The 27,511-nt window shown below is 29.2% G+C and overlaps 1 protein-coding gene across 1 annotated transcript in view; it reads right to left on the bottom strand.

Moving 5' to 3' along the window:
- Window positions 1–7,372: 7,372 nt before the first annotated feature.
- The window catches only part of LOC118198421 (uncharacterized), a 50,780-nt gene continuing 30,641 nt past the window's right edge, over window positions 7,373–27,511 (bottom strand). The window contains exons 7-13 of the mRNA XM_085820977.1: window positions 27,163–27,354; window positions 26,120–26,302; window positions 21,510–21,665; window positions 17,848–17,977; window positions 16,967–17,034; window positions 11,751–12,327; window positions 7,373–9,074 (exon numbers count right to left, since the gene is read on the bottom strand). Of these exons, the coding sequence (XP_085677103.1) occupies window positions 8,173–9,074; window positions 11,751–12,327; window positions 16,967–17,034; window positions 17,848–17,977; window positions 21,510–21,665; window positions 26,120–26,302; window positions 27,163–27,354 (2,208 nt within the window). The 3' untranslated portion in view covers window positions 7,373–8,172. The remainder of the gene's footprint in view (window positions 9,075–11,750; window positions 12,328–16,966; window positions 17,035–17,847; window positions 17,978–21,509; window positions 21,666–26,119; window positions 26,303–27,162; window positions 27,355–27,511) is intronic.

Below are 27,511 nucleotides of genomic sequence, written 5' to 3'. Positions count from 1 at the left end.
CTTAAGAAGCTCATACTGCCAGATTTACTTTCAGTTAACAATAATTTGAGTTCGATTACGTCTATTAAAGCTCGATTCATTAATTTTCCTTTGCAGAATCGTAAGCAGATAAAAATCTTGATTTAAAATTAATAGCAAAGAGCATGAACGAGATTAAAAAAATAATAACCAGCAATGCATATATATAACGTTTTAAATATTAACCCGAAATTTTTCTCAAATTATACAAAGTGTATGTGCAAAATAATAGAAATAATTTATCTAAGAGGATTACAATTAATTAATACAAAAAAATCTGAAAGTATTCAGATTTTATATCACGCCCAAAAAGTCTTTTTTAATGTTTTCTGTGTTACCTTTATTTATTAAATATCATGATCTTCGCTCTTAAAATTAAATTCAACAGCAATATCACAAAATAATTTAAAAACAGCATATCTTTAGAATTTCCAGTACACAGTTTTGCTCGCTGAAGATTAAAATATATTTTTTTTCGTACAGTTTTGTCATTGCTCTCTTTGAAATCCTTGAGTTTCTTAATCGAAAATTCGTTAAAGTTTTACAAAATATGAAATAGATAATAATATAAATTCCAAATGTAGGCTTCCAGATGCCCATATTGGAGCGGAGGACTATGTTATTCAAAATTTGATGTCTCTAGGTACCATTGCTTTTTCACAAGGTGCGAAGCATACATACATGCATTCATGCAGATGCTTCATTATTTAATTTCTTTAAATACGAGTATAATGCAGGGCTCTAATATTTGATGGCAACAATTTGATAAGTGAAACGCCATTTATAGAGAAAAGCCACAAAACGCCAAAACGAAATTAATAGCCCTTCGTTTAACGCCCTTCGGGCTAAAAATTAATCTTTATTCGTGGCATACATTTTTTAAACCTAAAGACTAGTTAGTATTTTATAAATAACGTAAATAATAAAGATAATTTTAAAATTTAACAAAACTGTAAAGAAATACATGAAATATGCATAAAATACATGCTACTAAACAAAGTATTATGTTAAATTATTTATGAAAAGAAACGTAACGCATAAAAGGAAATTTGATGGTTACTTTTCTGCTAAAAATTCAGTTTCATGAAGGCGACCAAGATCAGTAGACAGACAAGATTATACTCTTTCGAGGTAAACCTTTCTTTTTCGGATACTCCAGCATGGACCTTGCGCTCGAAACTGTGACATCACCGCATCAAAGATGTCAGTTCATTATCTGAGTGGGAAACCACACAGGCAACGCATTTGTACGTCACTAATGGAAACAGGACTTAATAGTCAAATACGTCCTCGGTGACAACACTGTTTGAGCTTGGTGGAGAAGAGCAAACTTTGTACTATAGCAACTTTGAAGGTGATAATGTGTTTCGCCAACTGATTTGATACGGCAGGTATTGGTAATTAGAATTTTAAATTAATAAATTCATGGATAAATTTCGTTAATTTTTTCATTGCTTATTCGCGCTAAAAATTAGCATAGCTATAAGAAGTGTACTTGCTTTTTTAATCATATTCTGGGGATATTAGTCACCTGTTAATATGAAATTTAACTTCATATTTTATATATTCTGCACTGCTTATATTTAAGTGATAGAAATCTATACTTTTTCTTTCGAAACGTATTAATTAAATCGTTGTAATATTTATGCATTTATTTATTCATCGTTAATGGGCATATGAAAATGCTTATTGACTTGTTATCACCATATCAAAAAATGAAATTATTAGACATTCTAAAAATTTACTAACCATACTGAAAATTTCCAAACCGCCATTTTGTGACTTTTCATTTTAACTGGAAAGCGTATTTGGCGGCTTTTCGCAGTTTAGCAACAACGCCGAGTTTATGAGGCTAAAAGAAAAGTTCCTTTTGTTATATGTTTCATTAGCCTTTCTCGTATGACAAATACCACTTTAATAATATTTTGCTTACATTATTTTACTAAATTTTGATAATTATATGTTTAGCTTAATATAATGTAATTGTAACATTAGCATGAAATTTAATAGCACGTAAAAGTTTATCTTAGTTTCTTATTCTTATTCTCTCACATATAAGCATACAAAATTCAGATATTGAAAAGTTAATTCAAAAAGGAACTTGGGCCTAGGGCCTCAGTGATACTAAATGGAAGAAGATATCTAGAAATTGCCGCAAACTAGAAAATGCTAAACGTACTCAAGATGTAAGTGAATAACCATCTAGATGTATTAAATCCACTCTTCATCAGCGGTCAAAAGAAACAAAAGTTCAGTTGTCTTTCTCTTTAAAAAATGGATAATGTTCTTTCCACTGCTGATGGTGTTCTTTTGAAACTTTTAACTAATAAACTCTTCTTCTACTTAATTTTTGCATTTTAAATATTTTATTTAGTAACATCGTTCATATATAAGACTATATTCCCGTTTAAAAAAGCGTTAATTGTTTCACTAGAACAGTATTCACATTTGCGTTCTTAATATAAAATTGATTTAAGCAGATACTATAATATTAAAAGTTTTCATACATATTTAAATGAATAATTTAACTATTAATCTGATTACAAGATTATCGAGTACTTGTCTACTAGCGAAAGGTAAAATGGTTTCGCGCTATTGAGGAATTATGATAAATTGCCAAATATGGCATCCTTATTAAATTAAAATACAAGGGTCTTATATTTGGCTAATCGCCACTTCCCGGCGTATGAAACTTATTTGCAATAATTCCGATGTCTACAAAACGAACTGTTTTTAAATTCTATTGTGCAGATTTCAAAGTATTTAAATATAAAATGGATCTTTAATTGAGCGTACTCATTAGTTCCTGAAGACAGCAGCGAATATCTGTTGCAGTGAAGAAGCATATGGTTAACTTAGTTTTACGTTCAAGACAGAAAGCTTTCGTCCACTTCGATGATTAAATTTGAATCACCGTTTTCTTAACATTATCGCAAATTTCGTTGGTATGTGATCCAATAAAAAATGTGTAGTGCTGCATCTTTAAAATAATTAAATTTTTTCTTTGTTAAATAAGGCAAAATTTTCATATTTTGTTATTTTATGGTAAAATAATATTATAAAAACTTCTAATTTATAATCGTAAAAAGTTAAGTTTGCCACCACTATTTTGAACAGCATATTTTTAATGTAATGATTTTACGTTGCGTATGATTAATTCTTCAAACAGTACGCCTATCTAGACAAATTAGCCTAGCACTGTTTCAGGTATTAAATTAAAATCTAAATACAAAATCAACTGCGATTTTTTAAAATTAAAAATTTTCAGACTTTTTAAGTTATTTTAACATTTAAAAAAAATCAAAACATTTTAATAGAAATTTCTTTTTTGAAGCGTTAAAATGTAGTCTAAAGTTTTCAATAAAAAAAAAAAAAAAAAAAACCCACCCTTTGTCATTTTCCCGCTTAGTGCAGCATATAATTATAAAGATCCCCAAAATTATAACTTCAAATTTCAATTTGTTTCTCGCATTGCTTGCGCTTTTGATACGACTACTAAGTTGATCATTTATCATCTCTCATCGATGTGAATAGGGATAAAACATTTGCGCTCGGCTAATACACAAGTACCGATTCCCGAATTTTTCGAAACACGCTACACACTATTCTCCTGCTAAAGCACCATTTCACCAAAAATGTATAGTTTGTCAATATACCATTTGTAAAACATTATTTAATGTAAAACAAAAATTATTTTAATTTGGAATCTGAAAAATGGCATGAATTAAAATGCCATTATTACGAATTCACAAGATCAAAAATTTTATATTTTTAGAAGAATTACATAAAAATGCAGCACCATAAATATATAAGAAAAATTTATAAATTAAAAGTATTAATACAAGACAGAAGATTTAAAGTTGATGTATGTATCAAATATAGTATATGGAAGCACATGTTTTCACAAAAGCGTATATATAAAAAAGAAATTAAAGCAACCAGATAATTTTACAGAAAATGAACAAAGAGAATTACATATCGGAAACATTATTGAACTTAACGCTAATTTAGGCTAGACAATTATCTACAAAATCCATTTAAATTTTAAACAATTTTTCAGCTTTCTGATACAGTAACACACATAAAATGTATCCTTTGATAAAGAATTACACAGAATCCAAAGAAACACTTTAACTGAATTACAAAATTTTCCTAAACCTACTTGAATGGTTACAATAAACATAAATATTGAAGTTATTACAAAGTATACTGTGTAAAACATCTCTTTCTAAAGCTAATAGTATATAATATTTTGTAATTTTATTTCAATTAATTACACAGATTTTTTTATGTAGTTCTGATCTTAAACGTGAATATATAAAAATCCTGTTTTTCTGTGGGAGCCCACCAGCGGCCGAGCGGTAAAGTCGCTGAACACAAGTAGTTCGGTCCAAGGTTCGAATTCCGCGAACGGGCTGGCTGCATGGGTGTTTTCGTCGTTTTCTCCATGTGTAACGTGTATACGAGCCAGTTTCCCTTAGAAAGTCCTCCACGAAGGTATCCCTCCCCTTAGGCAGATAGCCCTAGAGGCTTTGCCGTGATTAAATAACCTAACCTAACCTGTTTTTATGTACTTTTAAATGAGATCAGAAGTATTAGAAGAAATAATTTATCGAATGACAAATGTGCTTGCTTGTAATATGAAATACATTCACTTCTGCTCCATAATGTCTATAAAATGGAAAATCTGTTGCATGAAAGAACGCATTAGACTTTGCAATATATGTTCAGAATTTAAATCAATTTGTGCATTCATCTGGTGGCAATCGGAAGTAAAATAAATATGCAACATTATTCTACTTTCCAAGTAAGCAAAAATTTGCACAACTTTCCATGAATTTAGAATTAATACAACTTTTAAGAACGTTAAAGTTACATAACAAAATTATATTTAAGTTTAAATAATGTTCGCAACTAATATTGTAAATGCATCATATCACTGAACATGAATTTATTACAAATAAATGTACTCATATAATATAAGGTAAAAGTTTTGACCACAAAATTCTTTTTTTTTTACACAATTATGAAAACAGTAAGATTAATTTTATCAGTTTTATGAATAACAGAATAATTTTTTAAATAATTAATTAAAATAATATTTACTAAACAATTTCTTTTAACAAAATACAAGAAAATATGGATTGTAAATTATAATAATATGGATTGTTAATTGAATATTTAATCATGAACAAAGTAAGATTTACCAAATTGTGTTCCTTTTTACCAACACAGATATTCAAGTTTGCCATCTCTTTCCTTTGCTGTAAAGCAACCGATACGTATTTTGTGTTAAATTCAACAAAACATAATCTTTCCTATTTTGCGCAATTATATATTATACACATCACAAGAGGAAAATAATTATTTTAAAGCAATGAAAATACTTTTATAAAAAAGTTGAAATACTTGTGCATAAAGGGAAATAAATTGTCAACGGCTAAAACAATAGGTGCTAATTTAAAATAAAAAATGAAATGAAACGACGATAACATAGAAAATAAATACAACAGATAAAGACGTAAATAATGATATAAAAATGTTATAATTTTATTAGGTCCCTGAGGTTATTAACTTGACAAAAACAGCAGCAGTAGCAAACAATTAAAAAAATTCATTGCTGTCTGACATCCCATTTTATTCTGGGATCTGCATATGCGAGACATGTTATTGGTGTTGCTTATAGTGTAACTTTTCTCGGAAATGTCTTTGATGTCATTTATTATTTTCATATTGTTCCAAATATTATAAAATACATAAATCTCCCCAAAAATACCATTTTTCAATGTGACGCAAAAAATGTTGCTTCCGATAAATAAAATCATACATTGTTGTAATAAAAATTATCAAAGCAGCTGCAGAAATTATCTTATAATTTCATAGGATTGTAAATATGACTATAAACTGACTGGATATATGACTATCCTGACTGTAAATATGCAGAAATTAATTTAACAATTAATACATAAAAAGTTTTGCTTATCAAACCCTACAGCAGAGAGTTCTCCATTAAATCAAATGGGGTAGAATAATGCAGCACTAAAGATCACTAAAGAGTTGAAATAAGTTTTCGTTTAACATATTTGATAACTTCTACAGTTAAAAATTTAAGGCTCTGTTTACTTTGTACTTGAACTAACTATGAAGCTTTCATAACTTAACTTAAAAGGTAACGGCAGTATAAATAAATATTGAAAACAAAATGACTACTTTAATAATTTATTATATTTTAAAAAGACTACGTCATTAATAAAAATTCAGGAATAATTATTTAAAAAGGAATAACAAATTATGAAATAAAATTATTAACATGCATAAACACAAAAGTAGCACCACTTTGAGAAACAAAATAATGACACTATTCTTACATGACTAGCTTTAGTATGTTTATATTAACACTAATGAGCATATCTACAATATGATGTGAAACGATAACTCTACTATTATAATATTCTCTTATTACTAATAAATGTCTGAACATAGGATTTCTGACTATCTTCTTAAATGCTAACAAGAAATTTTTAAAATTCTTATTAATGAAATATGAGCAGAATGTGATATCATGCATAAATTAATTTTATAAGAAATAAATTTCGCAAAAAAATCCTACACGCAGATTTAAGGAAATTTTCCATTTTTTCTTTTGGAATGTAATATATCATATTATGCTCTAATAAATATATAATAAATTATATGATATTTTGTTCCAACACATTATTATTATATTATTATAAATTATCATTATGTTAAATAATAATAAATTATTATATATAATAACAATAATAATAATAATAAATTATTATATATAATAACAATAATAATAATAAATTATTATGTCATTATATTATGCTCCATTAAATATATAATAAGCTTTTTCTCCAATAAATGTATAACATTTACTGGAGCAAAAATGGTTGATTTATAATTTTTTATAGTTTTGATGATTATAAATAGCATTACAATATCTTCAGTTGCATTATTTGAAAGAAGCCTCAACGTTATAAAAAGAAGAAAAACGAGAATAAATGATATTATCATATAAAACTAAAAGAAGCTTAAATTTTCTTTTAATAAATTCTACAATCACAAAATTATTTTTCTGTTCGCGTAAAAAAAGTACACAGAGTATTTTATTTCCATTTATAATGATAAAGAAAAAATGAAAATAAAAATTATATTTATTTTAATTAATAAATAAATCCATATATAATTATATAATAATTAAATAATTAATAAATACAATAATATAATTTATAATTAAAATTAATATATTTTATAAATAATGATATAATTACCATAGCTATTTTAATTAATTACAATTAATTTAAATAGCTATTTTAATTAATCTAAATTAATTTAAATAAATTCATTTTTCCTTTAAATAAATTCTACAAGAAGAAAGCAACTTGCTATTGCATAAAAAATCCAAAAATATACCAACACATATTATTTTTACATGTTATAGTATAAATAATAATATAAATTAAAATTCTTAATAATTTTTTATTAGTAGGAACCATTAGCAAGCTTTCTTCTTCCTTTTTTTTGCATGAAGATGTATTTTTTCATTACGTATCAGCATTTAAAAAATAATAAATATGAGAATGTAAGTATTGCGAACAAGACAGTGGCTAGAGTTTATTTCTGGATAGTTCTTTAACAATTGTCTACAAAATAATCTTTAGGATACAGAAACAAGAAAAAGCAGAAGAAAAATCTAAAACCAAAAAGGTATACTTAAGAGGAAACAGATTAAAAATATTTTTAAGTGCAAAATCTATCATACTTCCTGTTTCGTACAAACTACACCTGACTAAAAATAAAAAGTACAAATAAATACTTCCTTTTATAAATAAGAAAAGCCTTGAAATGCTTAGAAAGTTAACACACATCTTAATACACATAATAATTTTGTTTTCAATTTATATGTCTTCTAAATAAAACTATTGAAACATTACTACGACTTACGCTGCTTTATAACATTTCAATACTTATTCCTTTTTTTAAATGTCAATACACACACATTACGGGTAAATGATGCATAGAAACAAAAATATGTACATATATAGATTTCTCTAAAAATTGTGCTGAGTTTCTGCAACATAAATTATTATATATAGACATACTGTGCTTATAAAATAGCTTTAGTAGGAGCTATTTTGGCCCTATAATAGGAGTTCGAACATTATTCACAGTGATGGCTTTGGACCTATTTGACCTTTGCGACACTCGTTTTAATACATTAGTAGATGAAATAGGTAACTGCTTAGCAATGCTCTCCATAGACCTTAGAGACCTTGGCATAGGGGTTGTGCTACCTTTAGGGGACTGTGAAGATTTTCTAGAAGGAACTCTCTCTTTTGCAGAGTCACTACACCTCAAAATACGAGGAGGATGCCCAATAGAAGGGCTTGATGCGTTACTTTTAACAGCTCTACCAGGGCTTCTTCCTCTTGGTGAACCTACAAGATTTTTTATTTGACTAGTAGAAGAAGCTTTCTGAAGCCGTGAGCCAGTGTTTTTTGAAGATTTGTTGTTTTCAGAAACTAAATGAGTTTTTGAAGAGCTCTTTTGTATGTAATGAGAAATGCTTGATGAGCCGTCTTGGTGTTGCCTTTGAAGTTTGCGAGATAACTGTTGTTCCAACATTTCTGCCTCTTGGAGGCAATGGTTGACCATGCGAGAATCAGCATCAATTTCTGCCACAAGATCTTTACTTCTAGTGTCTGGAGATATGGGAGATTTTTTGTCTTCTGAAGTATGCAACTTCGCTAATGGGACAAGAGATTTTCCATGAGCTTTTCTAGTTGGGGACTTATCACAGCTTATTTTACTCTGAGCATTTATCTCACTGGTATGTTGAATTAATGGATGTAAAACAGGCACTTTATCTCTTACGGGTACAGATAGTGTAGGCTTAGGTAACGAAGATGCAGATGAAATATTTGATTTCACGATTTTAGTCTCCTTTTCATCTTTTTTCATATCTGCTATCTCAAAATTCTTCCCAATAACTTCAGGAGCTTCGTTCAAACCCTTTTCCTGATTCGATATATCTGAAAGAATAAAAATGAATTAAAAAAACTTAAAGTATTACATATAGAGAATTCATTTGATTAAAGTATGATTTAGGTTACAAATAAGCATTACTCTTAACCTTGATGCTATTCAAAAAAATTTTCGAACTTAGATTATCATCGGTACGTTTTACATATATGTCTTTAATATAAGGAATTAACTTAATAGTTATTTATCTAATCATATTACATTCAATATTCCCTGTATTGTACTCCCAGCTATAACAATTAAGCTGCTATCACACATGAGAAAATTTAGGAAGAATAACTCTTATGCAGAGCCGGGACAAGGGTGAGGCAAGTGAGGTGAACCCTAGAAAGGGCGACAACTTGGCTATACGAATTCGAAAATTACTTTAATTATGTTTTTATATTTTTCAGTCATTATTAAGGGAAATAAGCTTCGGCAAACTTAAATTAATAAAACAAAAGAACTGCAAGAAAGCCTGGAAATTAATGCAATGTGCATTTCGATGTTATTTCCTATTTATCAAAAAAGAATTTTTTAACATATTCATTTGACAGTTATAAATAATTGGTTATATTTTTTTTCTGAATTTATAAAGCTACGATTAAAATTAATTTAAGAATTATGGTATACTTATGCTATAAGAATTATGGTATTTTGATCTAATACATTTACTATTGTTTAATACGTGACGGAGGGCGTGGGCATCATCCCTCTACCATGATGGTCAATTGGTATAGCGCCAAGTCCTACTATTGTTTAATACAAATATAGCTATTTCGATACATATAAGGGCGCGCATTTACCCTTCATATATATATATATATACATGTGTATTTACCCTGCGTCAGGTGAAAAAATATCTTGGTACGACTCTGCTCTTACGTACAATTTTTGTGCTTTGTTACGTGACGTAAAATGAGCAAACCACAGTTGACAGCTTCCTAGCTGTCAACTGTAGTTTGCTCATTATCAATGCGAATTTAAAAAGATACTTCATGAAGAGAAGATGAAAAAGAGGAATGAAGTTTTGATGCAGATAGTCGATTCTTTGGGAGACGTAAAATGAGTATCTTTTTTGCCGAAGATATTTATTATTCCAAGCAGTTGTTGTTCGAAACAGTCGGTTGACCAAACATAGGAGGGTGTAATTAAGACACAATAACACGCCGAATAAATACTAATTCAGAAGTCAAACAACAAAAATCAGCGTTATATTTACAAAATTTTCACAGGACTAGTTTCGATGGTTTTACCGAACCACCATCTTCAGCTACAAAACCGCAAAATGCATTTTGCGAAACTAGTCCATCGAAACTAGTCCTGTGAAAATTTTGTAAATATAACGCTGATTTTTGTTGTTTGACTTCTGAAATAGGAGGGTGTGTGTTAGCACTTTTATAAATCTCAATCTATCAAAAATTACAAAATTAAATTGTATTTTATTTAAACCGATACAGGTACAAGATACGTGTAGCAATTTTAAGAAAATCGATAAATAAGAGATTCCACAGTACAAGATCATCAGAAAAGATGGACTTGATTTGATACTTTTTGATAAGAAAAAAAAAAGTATTTAAAGCGAGTTAGCAAATTTTATTGCATGATAAAAGGTTCATATTCTTATAATCATACCTTTAGTAAATTTTACATTGAGTTCTGTTGGTTGCTTTACAGCAAGGAGGTCAAACTCGCGGCCCGCGGGCCGCATGCGGCCCACAACAAATACTTTTGCGGCCCGGCCATTATATCGGCAAATAATAATATATATTAATAAAATAACATATCGACGAAGAAAAAAATGAAATGTGGGTTCAATGGCGGTCTTCTTAACGGACATCGTGAGTGCAGGCCACGTTCAATCAATCGACGGGAAATGGTTCTGGTCGACACGGGAACATCCAGGGTATCTTGCACATGATGCATAATCGCGGTACAAGAAAATCCAGTTCACCAATAGAAGATTTTTGGATAATTTTTACAGTTCGAAGTAAAAATAATTAAATTTGCAACTAGGATTAGTTATCGAAGACCTTTTTAATTTCGCCTTTGAGGACATAAGATTAGTGTTTTTTATTTCCTAACCTTTAACATTATTTTAGTTTGGCCGGTATATCTCACTCACAAGATATGCTATAAATGCCTCAAGAATTAAAATTAGAAATGGAATCTTTAAGAACCGAAACATAAGTTTTAATGACAGGGAAGAAAATGACTTGAAAATTGAACTTTTGGATAATAAGTACAATCTTGTAACTGACAGAAGGATGAAACAGAAACATGACAAGGTTATTAATGTTATTTTTAGCAGCGGAATGTCTTCTTTGAGGGCAAGATGAAAACTTTTTAAGACTTTATCAATGCATAAGAAAGAAAATCTTCGATCAACCGGCGAAGTCCTGAAGAACAAACTTTGAAAGCACGAAATATGTATAGCCATTTTTTGCTGTTCTTTGTTACAGATTTCTTTGTTATTAATGAAAAGGCACCTGTACCTGTTTGCCGTCGAAATCGATACAGTCTTGACTAAAATATACGTGAAACACAAGGTTGTTAGTATGCTAATTTTATGCTTTACTTTGGCATGTTTCTATGCTATCTAGATTACTAATTTGTTTAACTATTAATATTAATTAGGCTAAAATAACTGAAATAATGTTAACACACCATACCGATAATGCACTCACCTTCAACAGAAACTGATGCATCTAGATCATCCTTACTATCTGATGAGATTTCTTCATTGGCCTCCAGGCTGTCAGGATTGTCACTGCAATGAGCAGGACTTCGACTGTCGTCCATATCAAGTGAAGCCACACTGCAAATTAGCTGAGATTCAGATCCATGGTCTCCATGGCTTGGGGAATGAGTTTGATCTTGAGGTAAATCTTGAAGATCTCGCAAACTATCTTCTTCATGTGCATCAATATATAATTTGTTGGAGAAATGAGATTTGAATGAGGAATTATAAGGATTTAATGCAGGAGGAAGTAAATCGTGTGAAATATCTTGTGCGGACTGATCAGCCGAAACATTATTTGCTTCTTCTTTGATCGGCGAAACAGCCTTTTTTATTAAACTGTCAGCTTCTCTCCACTGCGGATTCCTCTCTATTGAATCTTGGTTAGGATGGGAATTATTGTTTTTGGTAGTAAAAGTCAAATCCCTCTGGGATTTTCTGACTTGAACACTTCTTCCTTTCTTCGGATATGTGGACCTTTCCAAACAGCTCATATCTTCAGAATCATTCTGTTTCTTCAGTTTCTAAAAAAGGATTAAATAAAAAAGTTATGTAACTGTTTTATGGTAAATGAATGCAGTATTTTTAATAAGTTATACATTTAATTAGTCTCTAAGCATTAAATTTTCAGTTAGAATAAAACACCTTCGAAATATTTCTTCAAAATACAATCTGAGTTTAGGCTATAACCGTACACTTGCTAAATGTTGTTCATATAAATCATTTGCAAAGTTTCACTTTCCATACATAAAGTTATCAATACATATCAGTTTTAACTCAAACTCTCTCAAATTTGATGTACTTCCAATAACAGTTCCAAATTTAAATATGTCTGAGGTTTCTTTTCTTGTAAGAGCAATGCTATTCGTGTACAAAGAATTTTATCCATGAAATTGCATTTGAAATAATAAAACAATTATTAAAGCAATGGGTAATAATAAAGAAACAGTCTAATACTAATTAATTAGCTACCAATTTGTTTTTATGCTTTTTTATATATTATTTAATTAATATATAAAAATTATAAATAATTTTTATATTAATGCATAAAAATTTATATTAATATATAAAAAATAATCATTAATATGTTTTTTATATTATTATTTTCTTACATATATCACATATGGAGTTTGAAATATCTTTTATTAATCAGATTAGTTTTCAAAATGGATACAATTTATCAGTGGGTATATTGTACATTATATCAATTAAATATATTACAAATTCTGATCACTTAGATATATTATAAAAATAAAAGTAAAACATAAATTACATACTTATTAGTTTTAAATCATTTAGTTTATTAAGCAAATAATAATGTTATAATTTTAGCTATATATTTTAGTTATATAAGTTAAATATCTTATGCTACATCAAATGGCAGTACTGAGATCTATTTAGCTACAAGATCGTGTGGAAGTTAACGTTCTTACATCTCTACGAATGAAACACTTGCCACGGATCGCTATTGAAAGATGCCTTGGTGGAACGACGAAATGTCTCTCATCCCCCTCATAATTAGTAGGATTATTCTACAGACATATATAACATTAAACTGAGAGAAAACAATTACTGTGCTAGATATTAGACGTTGAATACGCTATCAAAGAAAATACATAGATGAAATTTTTAACATACAGGCGTATTATTTATCCAGGCAATGAAGTTGGTTCTTTCATAAAACTTTTGAAAGACTTAAACTGACTCTATTTAAATATTTAAATATTGATTCAGTTAATAATTAAATATTAAGTAATTAAAAATTCTAATTTTTAAAGAATTATAATTAAATTAAATGCTAATTTCTTATGAAGCTAGTTGAAAACTTATCTTTATCATTATACTTATTTATGAGGAGCTTTCCTAAAACAATATCGAGATAAAGAATTATCAAAGAAGTTTTTAAAATACAAAAGTGTTTAAAAAGGATAAAGGATACAGAATAAATTTTCTTTATAATTTTATTAAATAAGGTTAGAATTTTGAAAAAAAATATTAAAAATATATCTATCAGACACACACACGAAAACGTAAGGAATGAACTAATGCTAACGGCCATAATGAAGAGAGTTTCTAAACTGCATCAAAGCAAAATACCATTTACAATTTTAAACAATCATCCTAGTTAATAATTGCTTATGGCTCATTTCATCATTCGTTACTAAATACATTGCTTACGTAGTCCCATTGTCAGTGTCAACGGTTGTATGGCAGTAAGCTTTAAAAATTATACTAATTTTAGTATCATTTAGTATCATTCATCAATGATACAATTAAAAATGATACTAAGCTAAATACTTCACAAATTATCAATTCTAGAATACTCACAAATTAAGAAAAATAATTTTAAACGTGTCTAGTATATTAAATAGACTAAGAGAAACAGTATATAATTAAGTTAGAGAAAAAGGCCATGCAAATTGCTAAACCATTTGGTTGTTGCAAAGCATTTAATATGAAAATATGCCAAGAACATAAATTTCAAATTCATACATCCGCCTGATATCGTAACAAAAAAATTCGGTTACGCAAAACAGATTTAAAATATATAAGATAAAATATAAAAGATAATTTAAAAATTATGTAGTTCCTTCTATTCAGGAAAGAAAATTTTATCTGAACATGATAATTTACGTATAAAGAAAAATGATAATTTATAAATTTCCATAACTCCATGTTCTACGGAGAAAAAAAAATAATCTAGTCTTGTGGTGGGTCGAGTTGGATGGGGTTATAAAAGAGTTCTTTATAGTGTAATAATAATTTATTAACAGGTTTAACTTACACACAGACATCACATATAATTTTAAGAATATTACAGAGCAAGAGTCTGATACAACCTAGCAGGTTCATCACTTGGCATTTACTGAAGTCTTTCTCTGGCTACTCACCAGAGAGCACCCTCGTTGCTAGAGTGAGTCTATTGTAGTTCATATTAACAACAGAGTTTATATTAAAGAATTGGTTACAGTCTTCTGCAATTTTTCAAAGTAATGCTTTAATATAATCTTAAAAAATAATTTGATTTTTAGAGATAATCTCTGATGAATGAAGAAAATTATTGCCAAAAATAGCATTAGACGTACACTGCGTGCACGTCTTTTAAACTTTTCTGCAGTTACATCGCTCTTTGCTTAAAAATATCATTTTTCAATTTTTTATATAATTGAATATAAATAAAATAGTGAAGCTTTTACATATAATGTACTCCCAGTTTTGAAAAAGGTCTTAAAAGTCAAAAGATATATAATAATAATTAAATTTAAAAATCAGTTCTTTACGTACTTTCGTGAACAGTTCAATGTATAAATACTTATTTATCAGCAAATTATAATTCTTCTCCTTTATGTTACCCGCACCTCTTTATAATATACGTACAAAATATTTTTTAAAGTTCCATAAAAAATTCAAAATAAACTTCTTATTCCCTTCTGATGAAATTATTGTAATATTCCCCCAAATTAAGTATTTCAACCTTTTTCCAAGATCATCATGCACTCTCAATCCAAACTGAATTAAAAACCAGGCGTATATTTATTGCGTGCCTTCTCATAGTTACATATAATGGCTACAAATTTTATACTTAGATAGGTAATTTTAGTGAAATTAGAAGTAAAACTGTTGTATTTCTTTTGTATTATGCAACATGAAAAATTTAAAGAGACGAGCTATGCCAGAAAATTAAGAATACAGGGGCACGTCCATTTAACATTATGTAAATGGATATCTCGGTAATTGGCGAGATATCGCCACGCCGGCATCGGTTTTGGCAACTTATTTTGCTTCCAGATTTGGTGAGAAATCGCCAAAAGTCGCCACCATTTGGCGACATTTTGGTCCGATCCCTGTATTACCGTAATATATATTGTAACTAAATAAATCTAATAGATCACTATATTAGATGCAACCGTAATTCGATACTAATATTGCCTTCCAATATTTTCGAGAAGCAAAGCATTTAATATGAGAAATAAAGAGTACTAGAAATATCTCGGCGGCCGAGTGAAAACTATATAAGGCAAGACAGAGCATCTGCTGTCAGTTGTTCTTGTTATTATTGTGAGTTGTTAGTTCAGCATGAGATCGGAGATATGTCTGGGTTAGCTTTCTAGTTAGATGCGTTTTGCATTGCGTTGTGTTTAACGCTCTTAGTAGCCTGAAATGTAACTACTGGTTGTATTCTGTGATACTGAGAACACCTGTAAAAGTATATTTCTCTGGAAAATTCCAAAATTTTATACTTAGATAGGTAATTTTAGTGAAATTAGAAGTAAAACTGTTGTATTTCTTTTGTATTATGCAACATGAAAAATTTAAAGAGACGAGCTATGCCAGAAAATTAAGAATACAGGGGCACGTCCATTTAACATTATGTAAATGGATATCTCGGTAATTGGCGAGATATCGCCACGCCGGCATCGGTTTTGGCAACTTATTTTGCTTCCAGATTTGGTGAGAAATCGCCAAAAGTCGCCACCATTTGGCGACATTTTGGTCCGATCCCTGTATTACCGTAATATATATTGTAACTAAATAAATCTAATAGATCACTATATTAGATGCAACCGTAATTCGATACTAATATTGCCTTCCAATATTTTCGAGAAGCAAAGCATTTAATATGAGAAATAAAGAGTACTAGAAATATCTCGGCGGCCGAGTGAAAACTATATAAGGCAAGACAGAGCATCTGCTGTCAGTTGTTCTTGTTATTATTGTGAGTTGTTAGTTCAGCATGAGATCGGAAATATGTCTGGGTTAGCTTTCTAGTTAGATGCGTTTTGCATTGCGTTGTGTTTAACGCTCTTAGTAGCCTGAAATGTAACTACTGGTTGTATTCTGTGATACTGAGAACACTTGTAAAAGTATATTTCTCTGGAAAATTCCAAAATTTTGAAGTCGGACCTTTGTGCATTCAATCTATTACGAGCACGCAACATTATTTACGTTCTCACTAAAGCTGCGTTTTGTACGAAGAGGAAAACAATATCTTTATGGAATCAACTATCTAAAGTACAGAGACACCCATATAGAAAAGAATTTATAGAATACCAATCTTTTCTTAGTTAATAACTAACTAGGCATAATAACATTTTGTTGTTAATAAGTTTCATGTTTAGAAAGAAAGTTGAGAAATTTTTTTGTTTTATTAAGAAATCTTACCCTCTGTAAACTGGACAGACGTGGAGGTGGAGCTGTTGGTTTTTCGAATTCAAAGACAATAACTGCAGCTAAATAAAAAAACATAGAAATAATTTTTTTACAAAACATAAACAAAAATATGTGAAATATTTAAGTATGGAAATAATCTCTATAATTTTTTTAAGACTAAAATAATTTAAGTTACCGAATTTTAAATTCATCGAAAGAATTTTTTAGATGATAGTACTGAACAATGTTAAAGCCCTCAGACACGAATGCTTTTAAGTTTCATAAGTTTGAAATTTCTACACAAAAAATTTCTTATATTTTCATTTCTTATACTATTTCTTACATTTCTTCATTTTTTATATAATTTCGACATTACTACTAACATTAATATTAGAAAGTAAATTAATATTTGTATTTTAAAAACAAATTTTAAAAAAGGCATTTTTTATTATTTTAATAAAATAACAAGAATTATACATATTACTGTAAATTTGAAGAAGAAAATTAATGTGAGCAATTTAACACATTTCATTTTAAATAGATCAAATTACTGAAAAAAATAAATGATAAATACCTGTAATGTTACAGCATAAGAAACATAAAGTTGAAAAAAAGTTAAATTTCATTACTTTTACTAAACAAATTGTAATTATATATGAAAAAAATGCTGTATATTCCCAGAATTAGCACAGTTATATCTGTCACTGCTAACTTCCTATAAACACACCACTATCAGCAATGCAGCCTTCAATTAATTTTCTTCATTAATTATCCATCTTAGAGCAATACAAAAGGCTATAAATATGAACCCTTAGTTTTGCATGATAACTGGATATTTTGCTATTTATTAGGAAAATAAAAGCAAAAATGTATAGTACTAAAATATAACTCACCATCCTTAATCCTTTTCTGAACTTGAGGAGAAAGACATGCCCAGCTTTGGCAATGAACAACTTTATTAGCATTTTGAATGAGGTACCTCTCACAGTGTCTGCTGATTTTGTGCAACAAATCCACAAAATTCTATGTAATCAGAACAGAACCACACATAAGTAGCAGGAAACATCTCAATAGCAAAAAGCAAAAGTACATATGCTTAATATAGTAGGGAAGACTGGGGATATTTGATTCTGAAGCAAAACGTAAACAAAAATCCGCCATAAGAGCTTTGAAATCTGGCAATACATTTAATGCCATATCTTTTTGCGAGAACTGGCAACACATAATCATTTTTAAATATCACAAGTGCAACCTTCTTGAAAGCAAGCAACTTTCTTTAAAGTATCGATAGCATATATGTTTTCAGTTTAATTAAATTTTGCATTATTTTAAAATGTAGAACTTCTCTAATATTTTTCTACGAGAAATTAGCTTTATTTATTTGCTACTTAAAACAAATTTTTGCTTAAAAAGCACAGTAGAGAAATTTATTCCACTCTTTTAGACATACATAATATTTTTAAAAGGCCACACCCTTTATTTAATAACCAATAGCCTTGCGCCACTAGACGAGCGAGAAGTGGTGGCCATTTCGTTATGGAAGCACCTAACAGGTGAGTTCCTATTGAAAGGACGAACAATTACAACCACGCCTACTCCAGGATTCCAGCCCGGGTCCATCGTTTACGGTAGTCAGGTACTCTACACCGGTTAGACGGCAGAAATAGATAATATAAGGGGTCAAATATCTTAATGAAAGGTTCCACGTAATAAATATGTAATTACTTTATGTACATATGGCAACAAATTTAACTTTGAATGAAACATGTAAAATAATGCAGATATAAATCCCGAATATGGATATAAAACAACTATCGGAATTTTAATATGAATTTTCGAGATAGATGAAATTTAAATGGAATTCAATGCGAATGATGATACTATTTAAATTCTCAGAGAAAAGGAAAGTTACTCATCGTACGTTAACTGGAAAGAAAAGTTAGTTAGATTTTCTGGCATGATATAATAATGAAATGAAGGAAGATTCGTATCAAAAATAATATAAATGACATGTTAACTGTTACGTAATTTTTATAGCCATCTTTTCATAAAGTCATTAGTTATTTTATTACCGTGACTAATATGAAAACATTCAGATTATATTTCGTGATTATATCAGTTTTTTGTTTATTAATAAAATTATGCGCATATTTTTATGAAGGCTTGCAAGACTAAATTTTAATCAAAGAAAATGTTTGCAGACCTATTTTCTACTTAGGACTGGAAAAACGCATCACGTAATGAAAATGAAGCATCTCTTGATATATGATTGTCTTTTTAAAATGAGTGAAATTTTCAGTTCACCGAAATATATTTACTTGGTGTTGATTAAAAGATATCATATTTCATGAGAAAGAGAAACATAAATAAATATATTAAAAATTTCTTAAAATTTGCGGTTTGCAGCCAAAAACTATTAGTTTCTTCTCGACAAAACAAACGCAATAAATGCATATTACAGCTGTTTTAAAAATATTTCGCTAACAGAAGAAAATAATCTTTTTCTCATTTAATATGAATTTAATTCGAATCAATACGAATTAAAATATAAGAGAAAAAATAAAATAAACATGCTTTGATCGCATATGTTAAATTCATTTATAAAATATACATATGAAAAAAAACTGAAAAAAGACCTTAACGGAAAGATATAATATTCAGAATTTAGCATCGATAATCTCTGCATACACCTAAAATATAATAAACTTGCTTAAAAATACAATTTAATAAATGAAATAAATTGGTTTCACAGTTTCAACTACACATAACGTGGCAATGGAACAAGGTGGACGAGATAAAAATTTATCAAGTCGATAACAGATTGACTGGTTTTGAAATTTTAGAATTAATCGACCCTATCCTTGATTCTCGTAATTTAATGTAAATTTTTATGAATATGCTGACCTATCAGAATTTTAATAATATATTTTAGATATGGAATAAATCCTAAATTTTCTCGAATTTGAATGCTTGAAAGCTCTCAAATCTCTGTATATTTTTTAATCTGAATTCCTTCATATAAGAATAATCATAAGAAGAGGAAACGAAACAAACTTTTACTTGATATTTGTAGTTTTTCAATTAAAGCAAAAATTGATATCTGCTTTTAAAGAAAAGTAAATCTACAAGTACAGTTTTGAAAAATAGGCCTATATTTATTAAAAAGATATGTAAATTAGTACATGAAATACATAATTAAATCTCGCAAATCTTGAGGTTCATTTTTTGAATATAATTTTACAAAGATATCTGAGTACCAGTTGAAACCTTTTACATATATTTACAATCGATTTTTTATCAACGTAAGTGTAGAAAGAAGAGAATTATTTCAAGAATTAACAAAAGTAAACAATAAACATTCTGTCCAGAAAATTAAAAGTATAGCACTATCAGCCACCACTAGGGAATACACGTGATGAAGGTGTCTACTAAAATTACGATATCTGAATTCTTATTCTCAATAAACGCTTCTACTTAAGTGAATAAAATTACTTTTTTTCTAAAGTTTAAATTTAAAACACATAATTGTCCTTTAGGTTAAGATTCAAATGATAAAATATGAGCGAAGACTGGAGGTTTAGCATCTTGAATTATTCTGAAGGTTCGTAGAATAGGCTTGGAATGTCCCGTTTCTAAAAACGTTTCCTTTTCATACCTCGATTTTATTCAACGAAATGACTTTTAAATATAAAAAAATTCGAATTACTTCATGAAGAAAATATGAGAGAAATAAAAATTGATTTTAAATTGATGAGAATGATTATATCTTAATAAATAGCACAGAATGTATTAATTAACTGTGCTATTTTGCATTTATAAAAATATTAAATCCTAAATGAAATAGTATACATATTCAGTACATTCGGGAATGCACATATTCAGTACATTCCCATTGTACCTTTTTGGGTTCTCGTTTTTATACCCTTTTCAACTTAGTTTATAAATGTAATAATTGAAATTATATGCAATAAATGAAATTATCTACAAAATACCAGCAACATAGAAATACCAAATAAGTATTATGCCAATGATATTCAATGCATGGTGTCATCTAATTGTTCTAAAATTAATTTAATTTTAATTAATTACGTTATTACGTTATTATATTATTGAATTTTATCTTAAGCCTATTTTTAGGTTAATGGTAAGCATTATATCATTCATGAAAGAACGATTATGACATGAATCGATGTAAATAAATAATTTTTAATTAATTTTGATTACCTTCCTCGAAATATTTCTTTCCAATGTATTTAAAAGAACAATAACATTTAAGTATGTTAATGAATTTTTATGGAATGATTCAGTAACATTACAAAAGATTTGTTCAAATATGTTTGAGGTTTTTGAAAATATCATAAACAATAATGATATGTTGCAGCTGAAGAATGCGACAGTGTTGACTAGCTGAAAACGCTTCTGCTAAAGTACAATTTTAAGCTAACAACATTGTCCCCCACCCCACTCAGTAATGCTCACATCTCAATACTGTTGAAAGGACTCTATACATGACATGATATAAAATTATTCAGAATGATAATTAAGGTTGTGGTACCTGAGTAAATTCTGCATACTCTGAATTTTCTTCAGATTCGATTAATAACAGCAACTGGTTTACTGTAACATATGATTTACAAGCAATGTCAGGTGTCACCAATTCAATTGAAGAAATTATATCTTCTTCTAGTGCAGTTACGTTCCAGCTTTGGCCCTACATAAAAACATTGATTACAAAACTGCAATAGCATCTATAATTCATTGAAAAATTTGTTAAAACATGCAACTAATTCATTAAAAGTGCTTGTAGTTCTCCCATTTCATCCACATATTTGTTTAAAAAGGCAGCAGTCAAAATATAAATAATGAATGCATCAGTAACACCAATAAAAAGTTTATAAATTCTTACATATAATTTTTTTTTTTCATATACAAAGCTTTAGTGAAACCTCGGATCATGAACGCCTCACAAATCGGTTCAAGAAAAAATTGTCTGGACAACGAACGTCTCGGATGACGAATTGTATTTCGAGTAACGAACACTCAGGTTCAAAGGATTATTTTTCCCATAGAATTATCAACAAATGATTATTTTCTATAAATTTGGGCATATAATTAATACTAAAAAGTTTCTATAAACATCATTTTAATTTTCTATATGACAAAACATGACTATAAACATCATTTTAATATTTCATATATACTAATATTTATAAACATCATTTTAATATTAATTATCTCTCATTAATAAGTCGAGGCACTAAGGACTGGAGGAAATTATGGTCAGATTGGTATTGCAGGTATAGATTTGAGGCTTTTACACTGATGTTTTTGTTTTATCAATGATATTAAGTCGCTTGACAACAACATGGGCTTGGAAATTAATAATGAAAACTTGGAAGAGTTACTAGAGGACCAGCTCAACCAGAAAGAATAGAAACAAAGTCAGAAGCTGCAACAAAATTCAGTTGTGGAGGAAGTGTCTTCAGAGGAAGGCTACATGAACCTTGTTCTTTGATCTAAAGAACTTGTGCAGAATGGAATAAGGTGCGAATTTTCTAGTAACAATATCACTCAGATAAAGCAAATCGTAAAGTATAGCATAAATATTTTAATAATAATTTAAATAGCATAAGTGACAAAGCCATGTCTCAGCTTAAAAACATTTCAAGACATAGATAACAAGTATACACATTGGACAAATTTTGATTGAAACACAGACCAATTCGACCTCAAACAGAGTTCAGTGACGCTAACAGGTGGCCCCGAAAGACCGAAAGATATTTATCTAGCGTTCCTATCCTAGGGGACTTCTCATCCAAATAATAACATTTCTTCCTCATCATTTTCTACTTAGGCCGTCCACTCACCTTCGGACGAGTATGGTAAAATTAAATAAACTAAATTTAATTGAAAATTTCGTTTATTTTTTAATCTCTTGTATTAGATTTCCCTTAACTGTGTGTTATGAAACTTGTTTAAAAGTCCTAAATTTTAAATAAGTAATCTTCTATGATCTAGGAAATTATTTACCCATTTAACATTAGTTCCTATGGGAAAAATAATGCGAACATTGAGATTTTACTGAGATATATATATGTGATATACCAGCTTTTGTCAGGAATAAATAGATTGTTGAAGAATCATAAATGTAGTCGTAGCTTAAATTATCAGACGATTAGTTTAAAAAACAGGATCCATTTATTATTATTCAGGAGAAATAGCAGTTACAAAATCAGATATCGAGAGTAAATAAAAAGAATGACTAATAACTTTTTGTATGAAGTTTACTGCATCGTTGCATTAAAGAAAAGCCCCCGATATTCTTTTGGGAGTCCTTTTATAGCCTCTGGAAAGGCGGAGCTTCCAAGAAATGACGTCAGCCTCGTCAGCCAATCCAGTTCGCTTTAAATATTTCCAGAATATAACTGTACGTGTAGAAAAAGGCGGGAAAAACAACTTGACCACGGGGCTGTGGATTTAATTCCACGTACTTTCAAATAAGAGACCGTCGCCATTAAAAAATGAAAAGAACATACAGTTAGAATTTTAAGTGTATTCTTGACTATGAAATTTTATTATTACATATAAATATATAAATATGTGTGTGTGTATGTGGTCTTGCTCGGAAATAATTGAAAACAATTTCTTTGTTATAAATATGTGTGTGGTCTTGCCCGGAAATAATTGAAAACAAATTCTTTGTTAATTAAATTTAGGAAAAGGAGGGCTACATGCTTGACAGAAGAGTAGTTTTATGGAGGATATTCTAAATATTTTTTTTTCTTTTATTATATTAAAAAAATAAAAACTAAAGAAGCAACGCAGCTAGAGTATTTAAGATTTAGAAACCAAACTCAAGCCAAACTTGCAAGTGCATGCTTTAATTGCATTAAATATATGACTTGAAGATGAAAACTATCCTCCCTATTTCGATTGTATTAAACAGTGCTACACAGCTTCTGATTAACTAGACCTGAATTAAGCGGGTTTCGGATTAACCAAGCCTTGTCTAAAAAAAGTTAAATTTATTTATCGTGGATTGAAAAATTACTATCACAAACCATCAACGTCATACAAGACTGTCTATGAAAAATATAAAAAAGGGAAAAAAAGTACGTGGAATATCAAGGAGCAGTAGTGATAGAAAATAATATCGTAAATAATTATAACAACTGAGTTACACTGAGAAGACATTGTATAAACATATTTGCTTCAAGCTGGAACAAAACTATAATCTTAAATTTTGGTACAAATTAGGTAAATCTGCTACCGAAACGTTAGAGATGATTTGAATAGTATATTGTGCTGCATCAATAGCAAGAACACAAGTGAATGAGTGGTCAACTGCGTTAAATGTGAGCGTGAGAGCTTTGACGGTGAACCAAAGATAAGACGCTCTTCAGCGTCAAAGAATAAGGGAAATGTAAGAAAATCCGTTCTTTGGTAAAAGCTGATAGACGTGTAACAACTGAGCAACTTCCAGATATGCTTGGGATACGCAAAAAAAAGCTGTAACTTAACTTTAATTGAAAATCTGAAAATGAGGAAAGTTTGCGCTTAATTTATGCCTCGGAGAACAGTAAAAAGAAGACAGACAAAACAGGACAAAAAAATTCTTACAGTGTATCATAGCCAGAGATGAGAGCTGGTGTCTATAATACGACCCAGAAGCAAAAACACAAAGTGCACAGTCGAAAGGATCGTCTTTTTCCATACAGAAAAAAAAAAAAGCATGTATGTCGAAATCAAATACTAAGGTGATGCTGATTACAATTTTTTATTACAAAGGATTTATTCATCATGCATCTGTCCCTCAGAATCAAGCAATTTATCGGTATTTTTACAAGGAGGTGCGTTTTTGATTAAGAAAAGGATAAGGCGAAATAGGAATGAACTTTTTTTATTCTGTGTAAAGGTTTCTTTTTCATGATAATCGTAGGCTACGTACAGCATTGTCTGAACAACCATGTTCTACTAAGCATTCAACTGCAGGGATAAATCACATACTCTCCCAACTTATCGCCAGCTGATTTTTCCTTTGTCTGAAGCTTAAAGTGGTCATGACAGCACAGAGATTTCTCGGATATTAAATTAAATGTTACCTGTATTTTGCAAACGATTAGCTTCAATGCTTATAAACAATGCTTCGATGACCTGAAGAAACGCTGGAAAATTTTTATAGGTCTTGGAATTATTTTGAAGTGGTAAATTTATTTGAAGGTTAGTACTCTTTTTCTTATAAGAAATTGTTCGGTTACTTTACGGTTGCACCTTATAGTTAGATAAATGGCTCAGACACAATTACCACTTCTGACCACCCATTGAAAAGAGCAACTGCAAATCTTTCGGAACGATATAACTAAATATGGGAGATGCAAATGGTCTCTTGTACAAAACCTTCAAATTATTCTCAGCTGATTAATCAACTCTCGGATTCGGAGGCAATTTTTTTAATCGACAGCTAGAATTAAATTAGCAGAAGATCGTGGTCAGGATGAGTGTGGCGGTTTTCTTTTTGTTTTGTATATGTCACTTAATTTTTTCTAATTTCCTTCCCTGCTCTGCATTAAAACATTCTTTCATGCTCTCATACTCTTTCTAGTAATTTCTCTATTTCCATTAGTAATGGTTTAACCATTTTAATCTTTTCCATTGTCACGGTAGTAAAACAATGATTTTTGCTTCCATCATTCGATCAAACAGCGCATTACATTGCATATTTAGGGTTTAAATTCAGCCTGAAGCTGGGTACCTGCTTCTTGTTTTTCGTATGAAATTTCAATTTGAGCCAAGGCCACAAACAAACGAAGCTGCAGAATATTATTATTTTTTAGTTACCTCTTTATATTTTATTTAATTATAATTATTTTATTATTTGAATCTGAATTTTGTTATATTAATTGTTATTTGTCTTATTTATTTATTTTGTTCGCTTTTCTGCTGACCTTCCACATGGCTCTGGCGCTTCTAATTTTAGAAATTAAGCGACGAATTCAGTGACAATGTACACATCCATTCATTTATTTTAGAATACAACAAATAACTACATTTTATATTAATAGAAACATTCATCAGCCAAAAATATATCAATCAAAGATACGTGGCAAGTGAAAAATATCAAAACTTATTTTTAAAAATTCTAAAAATATACATATTAGAACTCACTTTTCCCAAAGCTAGAAATCCTTCTGAATTCAAGATCTGATTGAAGTTCTGAGCCATGAAATGAATGCAATCTTGAAGTAGTTTAGTTACCATGCCAAAAATAGGTTCAGTCCACTTTAGCTGGGGCAAAGTAGTCATGAGACGATCACAGTTTAATGTCATATCGATTACGCTATCCACTGCCTATAACATAAAAATGCAACATTTTTGTTTAATCAAATTCAGGTTTTTAAATAATAAAATTATTCAAGAGAATAATAATTTACTCACGTTATGCAGATTATTATTGCTCATTATTAATTTTTTTAATATTTATTTTCCCTGAGTTTTTGTTGCATCATTATAACATATTTATTAGGTAAGATACCAAACAAGAAAACAGTATTTCAACTGCAATGATAATTAATAATAGTATTTACATTTACGCCACAAAATTTGTACATATTTCATTATCTGTTAAAAACAATAATATCAATCGTTCATTTAAAGCTTTTGCTGTAAAATGTAAGTGATTATGATCTAATAATTACTGAAAATACATTATCTTTATGGCTATTGAACAAAATCATATTCATCGCACAAACATTCTACATCCACATTAAAAGAAAAATATCAAACCAGTGGTAAGTGAAAGTAATGAATAAATTTTGCATGACATATTAATGCACTTTATTTCTTAAATAAAAAATCTGAAGAAATTCTTGTTGTTCATTTTTCATTATGAAGATATTTATTTAAAAAGTATAAAAGCTCAAATTTAATAACAATACATTTCATTGCAATGAATTAATCATAATTTTCATTTCGATAAGATATAACTACACAGATATTCAGAAGCACCTAGTTAGTCACTATGTTATATAAGCACCATTTCTGATGACCGCTGAAAAGTGCAAATTTCATCATTTCGTATTGTTATTCGAAACATTAATTCGAATAACAATACGAAATAGTCTAACGAAAACAAAACTATGTAAAATGTAACTGAAAAGAAATTTTAAAAATTTATACAAAGTATTACAATTTTGATAAAGTCATCTTACCAAGAGTTGAACTGTGACATTATAACAAAGGTCCCGAAGCTCTTCTGACAAAGAGGCAAATGATTTGTTTGGCCATGTTCTAGTAAAATGCTTGCCAAGCCAATGAATACATTTATCTCGTAAATCATTAAGTCCACAGACAGCTGCTAAAGGTAAGCATTCCACTACACCTTGGGTGCACTGTAAGCAAGGCTAAAAAATGTTTTCTTTTAGACTTACATACACTGCTGAATTAACTAATGAATTGAGACATTATAATTATTATAAGAAATAATAATGAAGGAAATGTGGAATTAATTATAGTAAAGAAGAAAATTACAAGTAGAGAGATCAGTATTTACTTCTAAGT

This window comes from Stegodyphus dumicola, chromosome 7 (assembly GCF_044657685.1).
Source record: "Stegodyphus dumicola isolate Sdum_Otavi_A_Nest chromosome 7, ASM4465768v1".
NCBI lineage: Eukaryota > Metazoa > Arthropoda > Arachnida > Araneae > Eresidae > Stegodyphus > Stegodyphus dumicola.
This window is presented reverse-complemented; position numbering and strand designations above follow the sequence as displayed.